Source organism: Triplophysa rosa, linkage group LG25, assembly GCF_024868665.1.
Source record: "Triplophysa rosa linkage group LG25, Trosa_1v2, whole genome shotgun sequence".
NCBI lineage: Eukaryota > Metazoa > Chordata > Actinopteri > Cypriniformes > Nemacheilidae > Triplophysa > Triplophysa rosa.
The window spans coordinates 15,081,807-15,098,913 of record NC_079914.1 but is presented as its reverse complement, the minus strand read 5'-3'; the positions used below and the strand labels follow the sequence as shown (position 1 = coordinate 15,098,913).

At 39.2% G+C, this 17,107-nt stretch overlaps 3 protein-coding genes across 5 annotated transcripts; 2 read left to right on the top strand and 1 right to left on the bottom strand.

Annotated features, from left to right (window-relative positions):
- The first annotated feature begins 350 nt into the window (after positions 1 to 350).
- Positions 351 to 12,927, top strand: cers5 (ceramide synthase 5). 3 transcript variants are annotated; one of them, XR_008962143.1, is made up of 11 exons: positions 351 to 668; positions 7,084 to 7,189; positions 8,157 to 8,287; positions 8,433 to 8,490; positions 8,940 to 8,990; positions 9,229 to 9,321; positions 10,076 to 10,204; positions 10,713 to 10,819; positions 11,399 to 11,555; positions 11,719 to 11,861; positions 12,279 to 12,394. XR_008962143.1 is itself a non-coding variant. In XM_057326341.1 (10 exons), exons 1-10 carry the CDS (start codon positions 496 to 498, stop codon positions 12,453 to 12,455), a joined length of 1,182 nt encoding a protein of 393 aa, XP_057182324.1. In that variant the 5' UTR covers positions 358 to 495; the 3' UTR covers positions 12,456 to 12,927. The 3 variants fall into 3 exon arrangements, 2 of the variants coding, with proteins under 2 accessions (XP_057182324.1, XP_057182325.1); XM_057326341.1 differs by lacking the exon at positions 11,719 to 11,861 and having other exon boundaries at positions 358 to 668; positions 12,279 to 12,927; XM_057326342.1 differs by lacking the exon at positions 11,719 to 11,861 and having other exon boundaries at positions 560 to 668; positions 8,157 to 8,277; positions 12,279 to 12,927.
- A 629-nt stretch (positions 12,928 to 13,556) lies between these two features.
- On the bottom strand, positions 13,557 to 14,592 carry LOC130548813 (cytochrome c oxidase assembly protein COX14 homolog). The gene is made up of 2 exons (XM_057325844.1): positions 14,482 to 14,592; positions 13,557 to 13,939 (listed from the first exon to the last, which is right to left on the bottom strand). Exon 2 carries the CDS (start codon positions 13,930 to 13,932, stop codon positions 13,750 to 13,752), a length of 183 nt encoding a protein of 60 aa, XP_057181827.1. The 5' UTR covers positions 13,933 to 13,939; positions 14,482 to 14,592; the 3' UTR covers positions 13,557 to 13,749.
- A 70-nt stretch (positions 14,593 to 14,662) lies between these two features.
- LOC130548811 (pre-miRNA 5'-monophosphate methyltransferase) lies at positions 14,663 to 16,461 on the top strand. Its single transcript, XM_057325843.1, has 2 exons — positions 14,663 to 15,026; positions 15,322 to 16,461. The coding sequence occupies exons 1-2, from the start codon at positions 14,772 to 14,774 to the stop codon at positions 15,883 to 15,885; spliced, it is 819 nt and encodes a 272-aa protein (XP_057181826.1). The 5' UTR covers positions 14,663 to 14,771; the 3' UTR covers positions 15,886 to 16,461.
- Positions 16,462 to 17,107: the final 646 nt, after the last annotated feature.

Below are 17,107 nucleotides of genomic sequence, written 5' to 3'. Positions count from 1 at the left end.
TACTAAAAAACGATATTTGTTTCCGATTCCACCTCGCGTATTTAATAATAAAGAGGGACATCCAGGCAGTCAACTTTCAACGAGATCAAGTCGCTACAGGTATCACTAGTATTAGAGCATGAACACTGCGAATCGCGTTGACTGAATCATTAAATCGTTTCCGAACTTGAATTCGGGCATTAACGGTCACGAGCTTCAGCTCTAAACGATGAAAAACAAAAACTAATATATACGTTACTCAACTAAATTATTATATTAAAATATTTTGCGCCGTGACGTTTGTATTCGCCCTTCCGCATGTAGCGGAAGATAGATCGAGGTTCACTTCCTCCCTCATCATCACGGGCGTGGAAACGCCTTCAACACGTCCACACACCGAACCACACACTCGCATAGGGAGAGAGAGAGAGAGAGAGAGAGGGAGAGAGAGAGAAGGGGGCGGTGAATCGTTTCTTTCTGTCCGTCCTCCGCTCAATCTTCAGTTCTCCTCTAAACATGGCTGCGCTCTCAGCCTGGTTCTGGAACGAGCGCTTCTGGCTTCCGCACAATGTCACTTGGGCGGATCTGGCCGACCCGGCGCCCGGCCTGGAGTACCCAAAGGCCGGGCACCTGCTGCCCGTGCTCCCGCTGGCTCTGGGGATCTTCGTAGTGCGCATCTTCTTCGAGAGGTATGATTCGGTTCGGATGGCGAACTGGTTTGGTTGCGAGAAACGCGAATTTAACTCGCAGTCATGAGGTTCATTGCATCACATGCACGTTTATGCGCGTGCATGTGGACTGGCGGTTTTAGCTTCTAATAAAAAGTTGTTTTGCGATGATGCATTTGGTTTTGGATGAAGCTGGTTTTCTAACCCTGCTGGCTATGAACTTCCAGCCTGAGACATCTGTCAGCTGACCAGCAAGGCCTAGATTTAAAAAGAGGATTAGATTTACTTGTAACTGTGTGAAATATGTTGACTTGTTCAATTGCATCCCTTTCCCACCCTTTGAAGGGCATGCTGTTTACACAAGCTTCCTTGTTCAGTGTGAGCAGATATAAATAGGTGGGATTGAATATTTGTGATCATCTTGTGAATTATTGGCAATGTTTAGTGTTGAGATGAATGAGGAATCAGTGCCACACCTTATGAAGACCCTGCGGTGTGTAAACATGTGTCTGAAGAATGCTCTGAATTCACCTCCTGAAGAATCGCTTTTAAAGGGACAGCGCGCCAAAATTGTGTTTTTATACTGTCGTCATTTACTCTTTCACGAACCCATATGACTTACTTTCTTATTTGGAACACAAACAACATTTTGTAGAAAGTCGTATGTGTACAGTTAAAGTGAATGGGGACTGGGGATGTTGAGCTCCAACAGTGGCGGTTCCATAAAGGTGGTGTATGGGACTTGAGTTTTTTGTGGATGGTTATTTACATGATGTTCCTATACAAAGCCTCAAATGGCTGTTTTCTTAAAAAGATCTTTTGTGTTCTGTGGAAGGAAGAGAAGTCGTGTGGGTCAACATGAGAGTGAGTAAATGATGAACGAAGGGTTGTTTTTGGGCGAACTAACTATCCCATTAATACGAGCTGAACTTTAAATAATTATTCAGGGTTCAGTGCAAAAGCTGCTGACAGTTGTTTGTGACATAACCACGAAAAAATATTTCATCTTTTTGCCTCGTTTAAGTCACAGTTAAAGTAATGCACTTGCAGTCAAAGTGCGGGGGGCGGGGCCAGTGCATAAAGATCCTTTGCATGAACAGTTTAGGGTTAGTGAGCAATTTTATCGCAGTAAAATCTTGTTATCAGGTACAAGGTTGGCAGTTTCTGGCCTTATTTTTGAAGCGGTGTGTTTACCATTTATAGACTTGCTATCGAAAGTGCCTTAGTGTAAAAAAGTGGGAGGAGTCAAACGTTTGGTGGGAATCAAAATTATGCCCCAAATGTTGTCGAAACATTGAACTTTAAAAACGCGTTGTTAAGCCCATTGCACATTGAGTCCGAAATTTCCGCACGTTAAAAAATAAATACGACCTCACGTTGTGTCAATCACATTTACACACTGCCTCCGATATTTTCGTCCGTCTGCGTTTTTCGCATCCGTCAAGCATTTTGAGTGGCCTTTTTTAACAATTCAGAGACACCGTACAAACGAGAGGCAAATACGAAAAAACGCATACGAAAATTTCGGACTGTATGTGCAAAGACCTTTTAATGTTTTCCTTTAAGGGAGGCAAATTTCTATTGCCAAAGCCCCGGCTGTCTGTCAGAACACGATTCTGTTACGTACGAATGTCTCTGCTCTTGGGTTCCTCCAGGAAACACATTCAGCGTCTTGAACTAATGTTTTAGATTTAGCACTAAGAATAGACTGCAGAAACATTCCAGAAGTTTCTCAGATCAACATTGGGAGGGTGGGATTTACGACAGGGTTGACGTCTAAACCCAGTTTCCACTGGTTAATATGGGTCTCGTACCCTTACAAAAAAGTGCAGTGGCTTTCCATTGAGGGGATCAGATTGTAATACCATGGAACTACACAAGAAAACATAATATCAGTTTAAACTTCAACATAACATGGTACTTTCACCTTTGCTGGTTTATGTTCCTCGGGCCTTATTTGACATGCGGTATGATAAGAAGAATCCTCTTGACAAACTTGTTGGAAACGAGCGTTACTGTCGTTGAACTAAAAGTATGTATTTGCTTTGAGTCTGGTCACACCAGTTCCATCCTAATGGCTGAAAATTGACATTTGACTTATTTCACTCGTGTGTGTGGTATGCGTCAAAAACCTTAAAGATAGCAACCGAAACCAGTTCAGAAAACCAGCTCGGCGATCTTCAGCCAGACGAGATAGACGTCAGGCCAGATGTTAATGGTCTTCTTAAAGGGAACCTTGTGTGGCTTTCTTCTTTGGAACACAAAAGAAGATATTTCGAAGAAGGTTGATAACCAAACAACATTGAACACCATAGACTTCCACTGTATGAACGATACCACTTTTCTCAAAATATCTTCTTTTGCGTTCCACCGAAGAAAAGAACCATACAAACGTTTTTAACAACGTGAAGATAAATAAAATCAAATGACAGGTTTTTTATTTTTGGGTGCACTGTCTCTTTAAGTCATTGACCGTGTGTTATACATGACTGTTACAGTTATAAAATTTACTTTCATTCAAATTAAGTCATGATGAAATGTTTTATTTATTTGGTTGCGGTTCCATCCGTCATGTCATGAAAACGTAGATTAGTTAGAGAATGAAGCCCGACCTCATTCTGGAAAAACTTGTAAATGACGCTCAGTGAGTTTCTTTCTGACAGGTATGCGCGTGTGGTTTGCGGCGTCGTGCGTGGTGTTTATATTTTGCATAATGACTGTCGCTCTGTTGTGTTCTTTTGTCTTGTGAGTTTCTCGGTGGACGAGCGTTGTCAGGCATGTCTCACGTCTGGCCAAACCTCCGAGGAGGCCAATTACACTAGTTGGTCCGGAGGGGGTTGATGCAGTCCGCATGCAACAGGCCAAAATGACATCATCAGCGCCTCTCTCTCTCTTCATTTATTCATCAGTGACTTTAGACCAGAGACGGTCTTGATGTCCTCTGACAATGAGAAGTCACACATGTATGTCTAAGCCTGAGGCATCTGTGCTGCTTCAACCACAGAACGTTTTACTATTAATAATATTTAGTATTTTTATATATATTTTATCTATTGTTTATGTGACATTTTAGACCAAGTAAACCAAATAAAGACGTTTTTCTGATGCGTCACTGTGTTCTTGGCACAGTCACACACAAAGGTACTGACGCGTGTGTCTCCGTGTTCCCCGAGGCATCAAACATTTAACTTTCGTTCAAACGCACTCGAATACACACTGTGTGTTGTTCATGCGGCTCTTGTCAGAGGAACGTGTTAAACCGTCGCTCTGATAACATCAGATCAGGACTGACTTTGGTATTTTAAGAGGTTTTTTTTAGATTTATTGACATCTGTGTCTTCAGTTTTGGAAAATATTAAAATTCTGTCACCATTTACTGCCTCTCATGTCATTCCAAACCTGCATGACTTGCTTTCTTGCTATTTTGAAGAACGAAGAACGTTGACCCCCAGTGACTTCCATTGTATGGACACAAACCCCCTGAGTCATTTCTCAGAAAATCTTCTTTAGTCTTATACTGAAGAAAGACACATGAGGGGGAGTATTTTTGGTTAAACTGTCCTTTTAAGCTAAGACGAATGGACATGATTGAATAGTGAAGATGCATTTGGTCATCGTCTTTTTGGTTTATGGCAGCTGGACACAGAATGTGAGTCTTATCCGAGGCCCCGCCCACTCAGGACATGGTCAGGTCACGTACCGTTTATGAGACTCGAATTGAATTAGTGAGAAAATGGCAAACGCCGTCATGCAGATGTGAGGGAGTTGTACACAGGGCAAGAAATGAGCCTTGAAACGCCCAACAGCCCAGAGTTTTGAGTCTCCAGTATGACAACATGAGTAAAACCTCTGCCAGGAACGTTGTGGTAGTGATGTAACGCTCATGACCGTAACGTTTGGCCTTCGACTCTGGGAAGCCGTGTGGAACTTCCTCATTTGGTTTAGTTGGTCTTGAAGCGCTTTGACGATTTTCTTGAGGAGATCAAATCTGAATATTTTCGCAATTCATATTTAGATTGACGGATGTTTGGCTGGAAAAGCCCCGAGTCCACGTGGAGTCTGGAAGTTCTCAAGTTTATGTTTTCAGGGCCACCGGCGCAGTCCACGCAGGACCAAACAGCTTCAACAAACTCACCAGACTCCTCTTGGGATTCCTCAATACCTCAGTGTATTGTCTAAACATATTTACATTGATTTATTGGGAATATTGTGAGGGCATGAGAAGTTTCAACGAGCTAATGTTTAGTTCGGACTCAACTGTCACTTTGACCCCGTCGTCATGAGGGAATATTGCGAATGCCTTTGTGTTAAACAAGGAACGTCACTGTTTACACAACTTGGTTTGTTTCTTAGTCTTGCGTAAGCCAACAAGACCAGTTCTGGTGTATCTGTGCAGATCCAAACGCTTTAAAAAACTGTATTTACCAAGCGCTAATGCACTGAATATTTTTACCCGGTGTGTTTTAATTGAAACTCATTGATGGTGTTGTATGTTGTGTTCATGGACAGGCCTGGAGTCGTAGTTCAACATCTTGTGGCCATTCTGAGTTAATGAACTGCTCAAAACAGTCATTGTCAACAGCGGCCATTCTGCATGTCGGGTCAATGTAGATATTTATTAAATCGCTTGCTGGCTTTTATTGTTCGAAAGACAGTTTTATGTGAAGAACTTTGTAACTTTTCAATTGCAGTCTGTCTTTTATTTTCTTGTTTATGAGACGACTTGTATGGAAAACCTATTTTGAGGAGCATTACAAAAATGTACAGATTAAAGACTCGTTCGCACCAAAGGCAATGACTGTAACAATGACTATTTGCATACAAACTAACAGACAATAATTTAAAGACCAGTTTCCACCAAGTATGTTAACTATGTTGAAAAAGCAATCTCAATGTGTTTCCAGAAAACCAACATCAAAATGTTAAAAAAATATATTGAGGTATTTATGAAAAATCTGTGTTGAACTTGTTTTGGTGCAATAACTATAAAAATAAAGTTGTAAAAATCTTTCTAAATTTAAGAGAATAGTGGAGTCAACTATGACAATAATGATACAGATGAATGGCATTGTTGGAATGCAGTTTTTGGCCCAGTTGTCTTCACCTCATGAACGATAAAACACTGACAGCCAATCAGAATCCATTCGAAGAAGCTCGTGCATTTAAAATGTGAAACTGCAGTGCAACAGTAGAATAAACATAATGTTGTTGTGGATTCTAATATAGTTATCATTACTGTCATCTTTATAGTCATCGTTCACACAAATCTGAAGTCGCCTGTTGTGCTACGATGATGTGTTTGCTATTGTCCTGAGTTGTAGCTTCTGGCTTTCATTAAAAAGGCAGTCGGACAATTTGTTTGAGGAATGTAGTTGGAGTTTGCATGAGTCAAATGAACATCTTGTTGGTTCAAAGCTTCAGAAAAGCAGTCGATTTGAAAGATTTCACAGCTGTTGACAAGTTCACGATATATGTCACTGTGTATTTTGTATATAATGAGATGTATGCTGTTGAGATATTGTGTATATATTGAGATTATAATTTCTTTGTATCTGTATTAAGGTTGAGTGGATGACACGCTTCTCCTCGAATGATGCAAACCACTTCTTGGAAGTGTCTTGTGTAGAACTAGATTAAAGGCGGGGTGTCCGATTTCTCTTAGCCGTTGTTGATGTTCGAATCACCAAAACAAACACACCCCTACCTAGTGCTGTCACGTTAAACTGACGATAAATATCATGATTTATGCACAGCTTTTGAGTGAAGTACAGGAAAATGCTGCTGCATCCGAAAGCCAGAGGGCGCTCTTGTGCGGAAACTCCAAATACGCAGTGCAGAAGAAGACCATAACATGTTCTAGAATCTAGGAAATGCCTATGGACATCTTTTTATCACTGTTACTCAAGCCTCATTGGGTATTTTTATGATAATAAAGTATATTTATAATGATTGTGTTTGACGGGTGTTGCTTTTTCGAATGCACATTATAAACTCGCACTGCTTTTAGATCGAGCAGCATTTCCTACTGATCCCAGAGACGTGCTTCACGGACAAGCTACGCATTCAAAAAAATATCGACACATTGCATATGATGTATCGATAAAATATCGACACATCCTATTGTAATCGAGCCAGCTCGATTACAATAGGATTTAGTTGTATCGCGATGAATTATCGTGCAGCCCTAGCCCCACCCCCATCTTTCGCTTTCGTCAGCGCTCCGCTCGGCTAATGTCCGTCCTGTGCACTGTGCACCTTACTGCTGATTGGCTACAAGGTTGTTTTGGTACTCGGCCCGACTCGGTTGTCTAAAGCGTAATTCGTAAATCGGTTACCCCGCCTTTAAGATCTGGATTAGCACGAACGGCGTGTAAATCACTCGTCAGATCTAACCTTACATCAGTCGAGTCTAATTTTTGTGTATTTTGTCCTGCAGGTGTATCGCAGGTCCATGCGCCTCTATTCTTCAAATCCAGACGGAAGTGAGCCGGAGAGCCCAGCCCAACGCCGTCCTGGAGAAAGTGTTTACATCCATCACAAAGGTGTGCTGCCTACTCATTATTGTCTTAATTCCTTGTAAACATTATTATTTAGCGTTTTAGATATTTTGTAGTTAACATGACTGTTGTAGCTCTTGTTTTATGAGGCCACCAGAACAATACGGTCATGCAGGATCTCACCTTAAACCGTGTTAAGAACACAAGTCACTCCTCTGAACAGGTTTAGCATTACCAGACATGAATAGAGCTCATGGTATAGAATTGTAGCATTAATGATTTCAAAGGTCCGTCTTTTTCTGCTGCAGTTAAACGTTCTTATCAGCAATGAAACCGAAACGTTTTGTTATAGGTGGAGATTTTATCTCATAGCTTTGGATTGCCTTGAGAAAGACGTGGTCAATATGTGACCTGATTTTGCATTGACTGCTTTGTTTCTGATATGAATGTTCCAGCACATTTATGTCCTGGGGTTCATTTATTTTAAATTGATTCTTATTAAAATGTTATGCCAATTATTTTCCAATTTTGCTTTGCTTTTATCATTTTATCTTTACCTTATAAAGCTTCAATCCGTAACTTGTGCTTTTATCACCATATCTGTTTAAAACATCAGATTACGTTATATACTTTACATGTGTGGAAAAAAACAACTTACTTTGTGTTGAAATCTGACCCGAAAGCTTTTTCTAACCAAAAAAGTTACAGATCGCAGATTTAATGTAGTATAATCTAAATATGATCTTAATGTAGTTCGATTTTTTAATTTGCAACATACCCATTGAACAATTTCAATATTTATTGCGCGAAAGTGAAAATTTTATAATTCTTACATACTCATGCCTCTCAGTTAGTAGTGATATTTTTACAGGAAGTAACAGCTTTTGAAAAGTTGATGTCATTGGTTACCAATGAGACTGTAGTATGATGTTCTATGTAAAGTGATGAGTCCGTGTGTATCTTCTGACGTTGTTAGTGGTCAAATTGAATAAAAGTGTGTTTCTTTGTGTAGTCCCCAGAATCACGCCATCTTCAAGGTCTGTCCAAACAGCTGGACTGGGATGTCCGAAAGGTCCAGAGATGGTTCAGACACAGGCGGAACCAGGACAAACCCAGCACACAAACCAAATTTTGTGAGAGCATGTAGGTTTTTATTTCCATAGCTTTTTGCCGCAGTTGGTGTCTGAATAGACTCTTTAGTGTTAACTGTGAATGTGGTTCATTTTATGTGTTAAAGTTTGATTTCTCGCACATGCTCCATCTGACGGTCACTGTCATTTCTCTGCAGGTGGAGGTTTACTTTCTATCTTTGTATATTTATCTACGGCGTGGGTTTCCTGTGGCAGGTAAGCTTGAGGTGAACGTGTCAGGAACTGGATAAACAGTTAGCCAAAATCCTTTTATATAGAGATACTGTTGATCTTAAACCTTGAGTTGTTCTTAAATTAATTTCGAGTTACTTTTGTCAAATCAGTGTTTTGACTTCAGATTAGGGATGCACCGAAATGAAAATTCTTGGCCGAAGCTGATTAAAAATGAAACGCTTGGCCCTAAGCCAAACACAGAACATGGCTTTTCGTATTTCTTCTATTTATTTAGCCATTTTTTTTCACTATTGCATAAACTGGTCAAAATGTGCTTTTTATATTTGGTCTTGTTTTTAAATATAATACAATATAACTTAAAATAAAATTGAACAAAACAAGTAGGCTAATTTAAAACCAAAAATTGAGCCCTCTCCCTTCTTGAAGAGCCTATATTAGGCCTTATATTTAACGGTGTATGTGTGTTACAGTCTTCCTGGATGTGGGACACAAGGCAGTGCTGGTTCAATTACCCCTATCAGGTAACGTTTGTCTGTTAATAATGTAGAATATAACAAGTGGGTTCAAACGAATGCTGGACTTTTTCAGTGGTCAATTACACGTTGTTGTGGTCGATAAACACAAATATCTGAACGTAAATCTGTCCAATCAAAAGCAGGGGTTCCAGAGAGCCTTGTAATAATTATTTGAATATCAGTTGTTAATAGTGATATCGGTCTATAGTCTGAGCGTCTTTCTGTGTGTGTGTTTGTTCTGTAGGTGCTGACCCCAGGCCTGTATTATTACTATATAACAGAACTGGCCTTCTACTGGTCACTAATGTTCTCACAGTTTACAGACATCAAAAGAAAGGTGAGTGTTCATGAACTGTTAGGATACAGTGTTTTATAATGTAGTGAGCACATTCTAGTTTCCCCTCACAGCCGTCGACTTTCATTCATTGTGTGTGTGAGAGAGAGAGAGAGAGAGACAGAGAGAAAGTGTTTCTCCTTCACAATGTCAGCAGCTTAAACTGTCATGTGAAACGGATTTGTACTTATATAGAATAATTGAGAGAACAGGCTCTGTGTGTGTGTCTGTACACAAAATAATCTATGACAATACAGAGTAAGAGGACACACGCACACAACAGCTGACAAATGCTCGTGGCTTTTGTTCGGCTGTTTGTTTGTTTCTTCGGGTGCAGTTGACCGTTTTCTCTTTAGCTGTGAGTGATGACAAATAACACCGTTCTCTCATCTGTGTGTTTTGGGCGGACTCCGTATATTTGTTCAGGAGACAGTTTTTATTTGAACATTATATTTAGAGTGGCACGAGTCGTCGGGGTTGAGGGATAACAGAGGGATATTGTTTCTCTTCATTCAGAGGGAAATGCTTTTGTGGAAGTGACAGAGCCGAACCAGAGCTGGCTTCTGCTAGCACACACATACAGAAACGTTGTAGATTTACTTAAACAGAAAGTTGAACATCGATTTGTATTTGTAGCCTTTTAATGGGCTTTGTTTTGGGGCTCTTTGTAATGCAAATTATTTTGATGTCACGTTTTCCTAAAACATAATCTACTGTACGTTTGGACTCTGTCCTTAATGAATGTGTTTCTTCGCAGGATTTTCTCATTATGTTCGTTCATCATCTGGCCACGGTCAGTCTGATCAGTTTCTCATATGTAAATAACATGGTGCGTGTGGGCAGTCTGGTCATGTGTGTTCACGACGCCTCAGATTTCCTGTTGGAGGTACAAGCAACTGTACTTGTGTCTTCTGACATTGGACGTAGAAATATAGTATAGTGTCAAATTTACAATCCAGCATAATATAAACGATTGTGGATTTAAAAAATGTACTAGTATTTTCTTTATTCTGTATGATTTGTATCCAATAACCAACATTTCACAAATAATTCATAGTAGTGTAACAATATATCACAGTAATGTTTTTAAATACAAATCACAATAGTTTTTACATTTTTGTGCTTTAATTTACATTAAAAAGTTTGCTTTGTTATGTAAAAAAATTATATGATTTAGAGTAGGTTTAGTAAGAAGGTTTAGTAAAAAATCTTGAATAACACCTTGTGTGTGCAACAACATTTTTTAATGTTTTGGGAATAAATCTATTATTTGAATACGATACTATCGTAATCGTGAACTTTGTACCTTGTACTTTTTATCGAATTGTGAGCTAAGTATATTGTTACACCCTAACATAGAATATAAAATCCATACTTTCTCCTTTTTTTTATAGGCTGCAAAATTAGCAAATTACGCCAAATACCAGCGATTATGCGACGCCGTGTTTGTGGTGTTTGGAATGGTCTTCTTTGGGACGAGATTGATCATTTACCCCTTCTGGTTAGTATCCGTGTGCGTGTGTGTTTGTTCATTAAATAGTGGCACTTATGTGTCTTGGACCTCAGTTGATGCCTCCTGCAGGACTCTGAAACCCGAGCGTCAGGGTTTGATGGAGGTCTGATGTCACTCCGAATAAAACCTGTATGGGGTGTGTGCTGATGACAGAAACCACACAATGATCCAGATAGACTGACACCCCCGCAAATCATTCATTAACATATTAAATGTGTGTGTCCGGAGGAACTGGCAGCATTCTGTGAGCATTAAACCCATCCAATAGGAGTATTTCTGATGTGTCTGGTTTATTAACTCAATGTTTCATGGGCAATAATTGAAAGAAGAAAAACAATGGACATGTGGGTTTTGGAAAATAAGGGTAAATGTCAATTCTCAGCTTGTGTGTGTGTGTGTGTGTGTGTGTGTGTGTGTGTGTGTGTGTGTGTGTGTGTGTGTGTGTGTGTGTGTGTGTGCGCGTGTGTGCGTGCGTGCGTGCGTACGTATATAAGTTACGCATTAAAGATATGTATGTAAAAATGAGCAAATTTGCATATAAATCATCAATCATCTTGTGCGTTGCAGGATCTTGAACACGACGCTGTTTGAGAGTTGGGAGATCATCGGTCCGTACCCGTCATGGTGGCTCTTCAACTGCCTGCTGCTGGTGCTGCAGATTCTACACATCATCTGGTCTTACCTCATCGCACGCATCGCCTTCAAAGCCATCATGAGAGGAAAGGTCTGAACCCAGATCCCTCTAGCTCTCTCTCACCTGTCATTTTTGAGCTTATTCGACTGCCACGTTTGATATTGTTATGCACAAGAATGCAGGAATGAAGAAGAAAAATGATTCCACTCTCTCTCTCTCTCTCTCTCTCTCTCTCTCTCGATCTTCCCTGCAGAACTGGTTTGTCTTCTCACTCTTTCGCTGGCTGGAAAGCTGTCGGCACCTTTCATCTTTCGTCTCCTGATAGATCTTTCACTCTCTCGGCTAAACTCACTCGCTTCTGTCGTCTCACTTTTGAGTCTTTACTTCCTTAGCTCTGTAAGTTTGCTTTCCTCGTCTCCCAACCTCGTCTCCCTCTTTTAATCCTTTGATATTTAAGACTGTTTAAAGGAATGTTCCGGGTTCGGTACGTGTTAAAGGCTTGATGAGACATGTTTCCTACTGAAACAGGAAGTTTTGAGGCTTTTTTTAGATGCCCAGAAGGCTTTACCTACATCACAGCTGTGAACAATGATCTGATTTTACTACTGCTACTCTGGAAAGAATCCGATTACACAAAAATTTGGTTATGCTATTTCTTTAGGCAAAAATTGTGGTACAGTAAGACACATAATGTTCGTCGATTGGTAGAACATTCTTTTAATCACTGACCTTTAGTTGCGTAGCCATCAAATTATAGAAGTTTACACATAAATAAAAGTGTTTTCGTAGATAATAACCCGAGTGTCTTTCTAGGTTTCCAAAGACGACCGCAGTGATATTGAAAGCAGCTCGGAGGAAGAAACCGAAATGCCCGCCAAAGATCGGCTCAAGATGGCCGCCCGCAACAACGCTGTGTCGCCCAAAGGAGAAAACGGCACCAACGGCCATTACAGCTCCAAATCCTGGAACCAAAACCACGGCGACTCGTGACACTACACAGACCTCCCTGTACCTCCTGTTCCAAACCCAAAAAATGAAAAACTACACAAAAAAACCAGAACAATCCTCTTTTGGGGTATTTATGAGACACAGTTGGGAGTTTTTTTCCAGTGATGATAAAAGTGATGGACAGTAACTTTGACAATACGGACACTATATACGAAGCTTGTGAAAAAGAAAACAAGATGAATGAGAGAAATGAATTAAATTAGTGATATTTGCATTCCCTCGTTTGCTTGTTTTGGGAGTCGAGAAGAGATTTGACGTTCTTCTTTCGATCTTCACGTTTTACTGAAGGTCAAGGAGCTTCTCTTTAGATTTTATTGGTTGGACGTGCTTGAGTTTCTGTTCACGATTGTTTTTTCATTGTTTGTTTTGGTTATTGTTGTGATTTTAATGTTTCCTGTTCTGTTTTTCATTTTGCAAACCAAATAAGATTATTGAAATAAAAGCTGGGACTTTGTCTTATGAGATGATTGAAAACACAAATATTAATTTTGGTATTAAGTATGATTTTTAGCTTCCAATAGGAGTGTAGTGTTCTCAACTTTATCCAACATATTTTCACGTTTACATTAATTTCCTGAAGACTTCCCAAAATGCAATCAGATTTCCTGATTTTCCCATTTTTTGATAACTGAAGTAGTTTCGTGCATGTAGGGTTCCCAATTTACAATATTGATAAAATCTAGAATACATTTTTTTACAATAATGCTCAGTTATAAAATTGATAGGTGTTACTTGTGTGTCCATGGCCAATTTGAAAACAAGTATTTACAGATAGCATAAAAGCTGAAAGTGTTCTTTTGGGTCAAGTATCTATAACTTGCACCATTTCAAGTCACGTTTTTCACCATTTTATAACATTCTGAACAGTCCTTTAGTGTGTGACAAATGAATTTATAAAAGTGCAAATATTGCTCTAATCATTTTATCAAAACCTAAATTATAAAAGGAGGACTGAACAATATTGAAGAAAATACAATGTTCATGAATCTATTTGTTTCAAGTACGTACTGAATATATGAAAATCCACTGCCCAACGATTGTGGAAAGCCTTCGAATTGATTCTACACAGACAAACACTCATGATGATCTTATTATACAAGGTACAGTATTTTTAATATATTACAACATATAATGGACAGGATGTTTCCATAGCAACACTTTCATTGAGAACCACACAAAAAGCAGATAAGCTTTCAGATCCTGTTTATATCTACATCATCTTCTTTGCCGCATTAAGAGTCCCACACACACTTGACATGATAAATGTAAAGCTGTCTCAGTCTTTAATGGCATCTGATTCTGTGCTTTGGTTCTGTGCCTCCAGCTGTAGTTGGTTCTGTCTGTCCATGTATCTCTTAGCCCGCAGGACACACAGATATCCACCATATACCGTCAACAGCATCATAGAGCCCGAGAAGAGCTTGTATCCCACATCAGCGATGCGCTTTCCGATGACCATGATGGACCTGTGAGAAACATGAAGGATCAGACACATCCTGTGGTAAACACTTACATCAGAGCCTGTATTTATAACAGGTTTTGTGCCAGCTCAGTGACGCAGAGATGATATCACATGCCAAGAAAATTAACTATGATTTTACTACAGTAGTCATAGTATTTGTAGTAAAATCATGGTGATCAAATAATAATCAATTTGGCAAAAAAACATGTTACTACACCTTTTCTTTTTCTAAAACTATAGTTTTTCTAATTGATGATTACCATATCTGCATGTATTTACACGGTACATCAAAGAATAGCATGGTATTATCGTATTACATTTTAACATGGACTTTTTTTAAACATTTTTTTGTTAAAGAATATTACTTTTAGTTCTTCAATTCAACATATAAGTTTAGATGTTTCGGATCGCTGCTTTACAATCGTATCAAAGACTCGAATCTTTTCACTGAACTGTTAGCAAACAGCACGCGTGCACCTTTATCTAAACAAATACGACAGATACAAAGTCATAGCTACTAATACGATTTCAAAATTAAATTTTTACCTGTTTAATTTTCCGATAGTGAAATTGAGGAAATGTGCACGTGTTCTCAATGTCACCGGCAGGTGGGTTATGCGCTTGCGCAATGTCGTTTCATAATTCTAAGGGAACCCGGAAGGGCCAATAAGAGTAAACGCGTTTTTGTGGTATCGTCTGAATAGCTTCATTTATTACGTAATACGAAACCAAAATACTTTACCAAGCTAAATCAAATAAGTAGATCTTATTGCTGAATAAATTCTTTCATTATTATGCCACCACACGTTTCTTGATCAATTTAATAGCAGGAACTAATGTTCCGCTCCAACGCGATCCTACCGGAATTATTTTGTTGCCGGACAGAGATGGAGACTCGTGTGGGTTCAGATCGATCTGCTGTGAATGAAGATCCAGGAGCTGCTCCTTTCGGAAACTTTATGAATTATTACACGTTTAATCCACCAGAAAATCGCCTTAGTTTAATACCAACATCCCTGCTGGAAAACACCGGATGCTGTTCTGAGAACAGCTCAACGGTTTTAATGCTGGATGTGGGCTGCAACTCAGGGGTGAGATTGACAGGTTCATCTCATTTATTGTTCAAATGATGACATTTGGCTTGTTTACTTTCTTATAGTAACTTTTATGTTTTTTTATAATTTCTATACTATAATTATGTAATTTGTATAGTATTATTTGTACTATATCTGTATTTATTATTATTTATTCCACAGTGTGTTTTCAATAAACATTGAACAATTGTGAAAAGCACTATGGAAATAAACTTAAATTGAACTGAATTTAATCTCACAGTATGTTAATAATCAGAATGCGATCTGTATTATTATTTTCTTGTCTTCTCAGGACCTGTCTGTTGCTCTGTACAAGCATCTGTTGCAGGAAGACACCCCTAAAAGTGACTCTTCCAAACAAGAGGTTTACCTGCTTGGATTTGACCTGGACCAAGATTTAATCCTCCGGGCACAGAACCTCAACCCATTTCCCCAGAACATCCAGTTTATCCCTCTGGATATCACAGATGAGTCAGAGAGCCAGACGGTGCTGGACTCTTATCTTGAGAAGTTCGGACGCACTCAATTTCACCTGTGCACGTGTTTTGCAGTAACTATGTGGGTTCATCTCAATCATGGGGATGCAGGGTTTCTGTCTCTTCTCTCCAGACTCTCGTCTCTCTGTGAGTATCTTCTGCTGGAAGCTCAGCCGTGGAAGTGTTATCGCTCTGCTGCACGGCGGTTACGTAAAGTGGGCCGCAGCGACTTCGACCACTTCAAGACTCTTGAGATTCGCGGGGACATGGCAGCACATGCTAGAGAACACTTGGAAAAGCAGTGCGCCATGGAGCTGGTGCAGAGTTTTGGTAACACAACATGGGACAGAAGCCTCCTGTTGTTCAGAAGACGATTATAGAGGAGTGAAGATCACAATCTATTTATGTATTCTGTTGTACCTGTTTCAAGCACAAATGTTAGGGGGTTAAAATTGAGGGTTTTACTCACCATTTCCTTACATGATAAACAAGTTTTACTTTCTTCCACGGTACACAATTTTCATTCATTTATGTGCTGTACTTGATTTTATGACATAAATGTGACAACTGACAGCTCCTAACATTCAGCCTTAAATCTGATTTTGTGTTCCATGGAAATAAGTCACAGGATTGGTTTTTAAAATCAAAGTTTTTTTATACTATAAAACACTGGAAACAATTGGCAACGTTGGCAAGTTATTATTTGTAATTCTGTTTATCAAACACAAGAGGGCGAATGATGTCTGCTGTTTATATGAGAACTGAATTTCCCCTTTTTTATAATAGTCAATTCGAGAACCATGGACCCTGTGCAAAAAAAGACTATTTTAAAGCGAAATCCTATTCATTTTACATTACAACAGGCATCTTTGGTATTTAATTTAGAAATTGCATTTTATTTTAAATAAATACATTCCACTGTAATATTTGGTGTTATGTTTTATTAATCTGCTCTATATTTTACGCAATAAACTGCTCGTTTTACAGTGAAAATTGTTTTCCACTAAAACACGACAAGCTGTTTCAAACGCATAGTTTTGATTAATTAGAAATCGCCTCGCGCTTCCCGCCTGAGTGACGCCACAGAAGTCCTCGCGCGCTGCTGGCTGACTGACTGACTGACTGACTTACCGGTCGCCTTTGTTCATTTATAATTCTTCACGTATTTTTTTCTTTTATGATGTCACTAAAAAAATTAAAGTACATTTTGCTAAAAGTAAGTAAACAGAAACTTATGACAGGGCAGTATAGAAAGGAGCGATACTACACTGCAAAAGCCCAATGGTAAGGAATTGGCAAGATATTTTTTGGCAATTGTAACTGCCTACGTGTGTATATAACCGACAAAAATGTATCCTGTATTAATTGTTTTAACGTTTAATGTCTGTCTATCACATGTAAAATCCTTTTCTCATACCTCCTACATTGTGTTGCAGTCAAAGTGGGCTATGATGAATAATTTAGAGAGGAGCAGCAGGCGTATCATGGCCTTCATAGTGTCATTCCTATACAGTGTTTGTGTTTCAAGCCTCTCACGATTTTCATTCTTCAGGATGTACTTTTTCAAAAATTGTGTTTGTTAGCGGATCATTTTCAGACATA

Bases quoted from the DNA above. Each gene is read 5' to 3' on its own strand.
- cers5 (XM_057326341.1), top strand. From the start codon at position 496: ATGGCTGCGCTCTCAGCCTGGTTCTGGAACGAGCGCTTCTGGCTTCCG. The intron at 669-7,083 runs GTATGATTCGGT...TTTGTCCTGCAG, and splicing joins GTGCGCATCTTCTTCGAGAG to GTGTATCGCAGGTCCATGCG. The intron at 7,190-8,156 runs GTGTGCTGCCTA...TTCTTTGTGTAG, and splicing joins TGTTTACATCCATCACAAAG to TCCCCAGAATCACGCCATCT.
- LOC130548813 (XM_057325844.1), bottom strand. From the start codon at position 13,932: ATGGTCATCGGAAAGCGCATCGCTGATGTGGGATACAAGCTCTTCTCG.
- LOC130548811 (XM_057325843.1), top strand. From the start codon at position 14,772: ATGTTCCGCTCCAACGCGATCCTACCGGAATTATTTTGTTGCCGGACA. The intron at 15,027-15,321 runs GTGAGATTGACA...TTGTCTTCTCAG, and splicing joins ATGTGGGCTGCAACTCAGGG to GACCTGTCTGTTGCTCTGTA.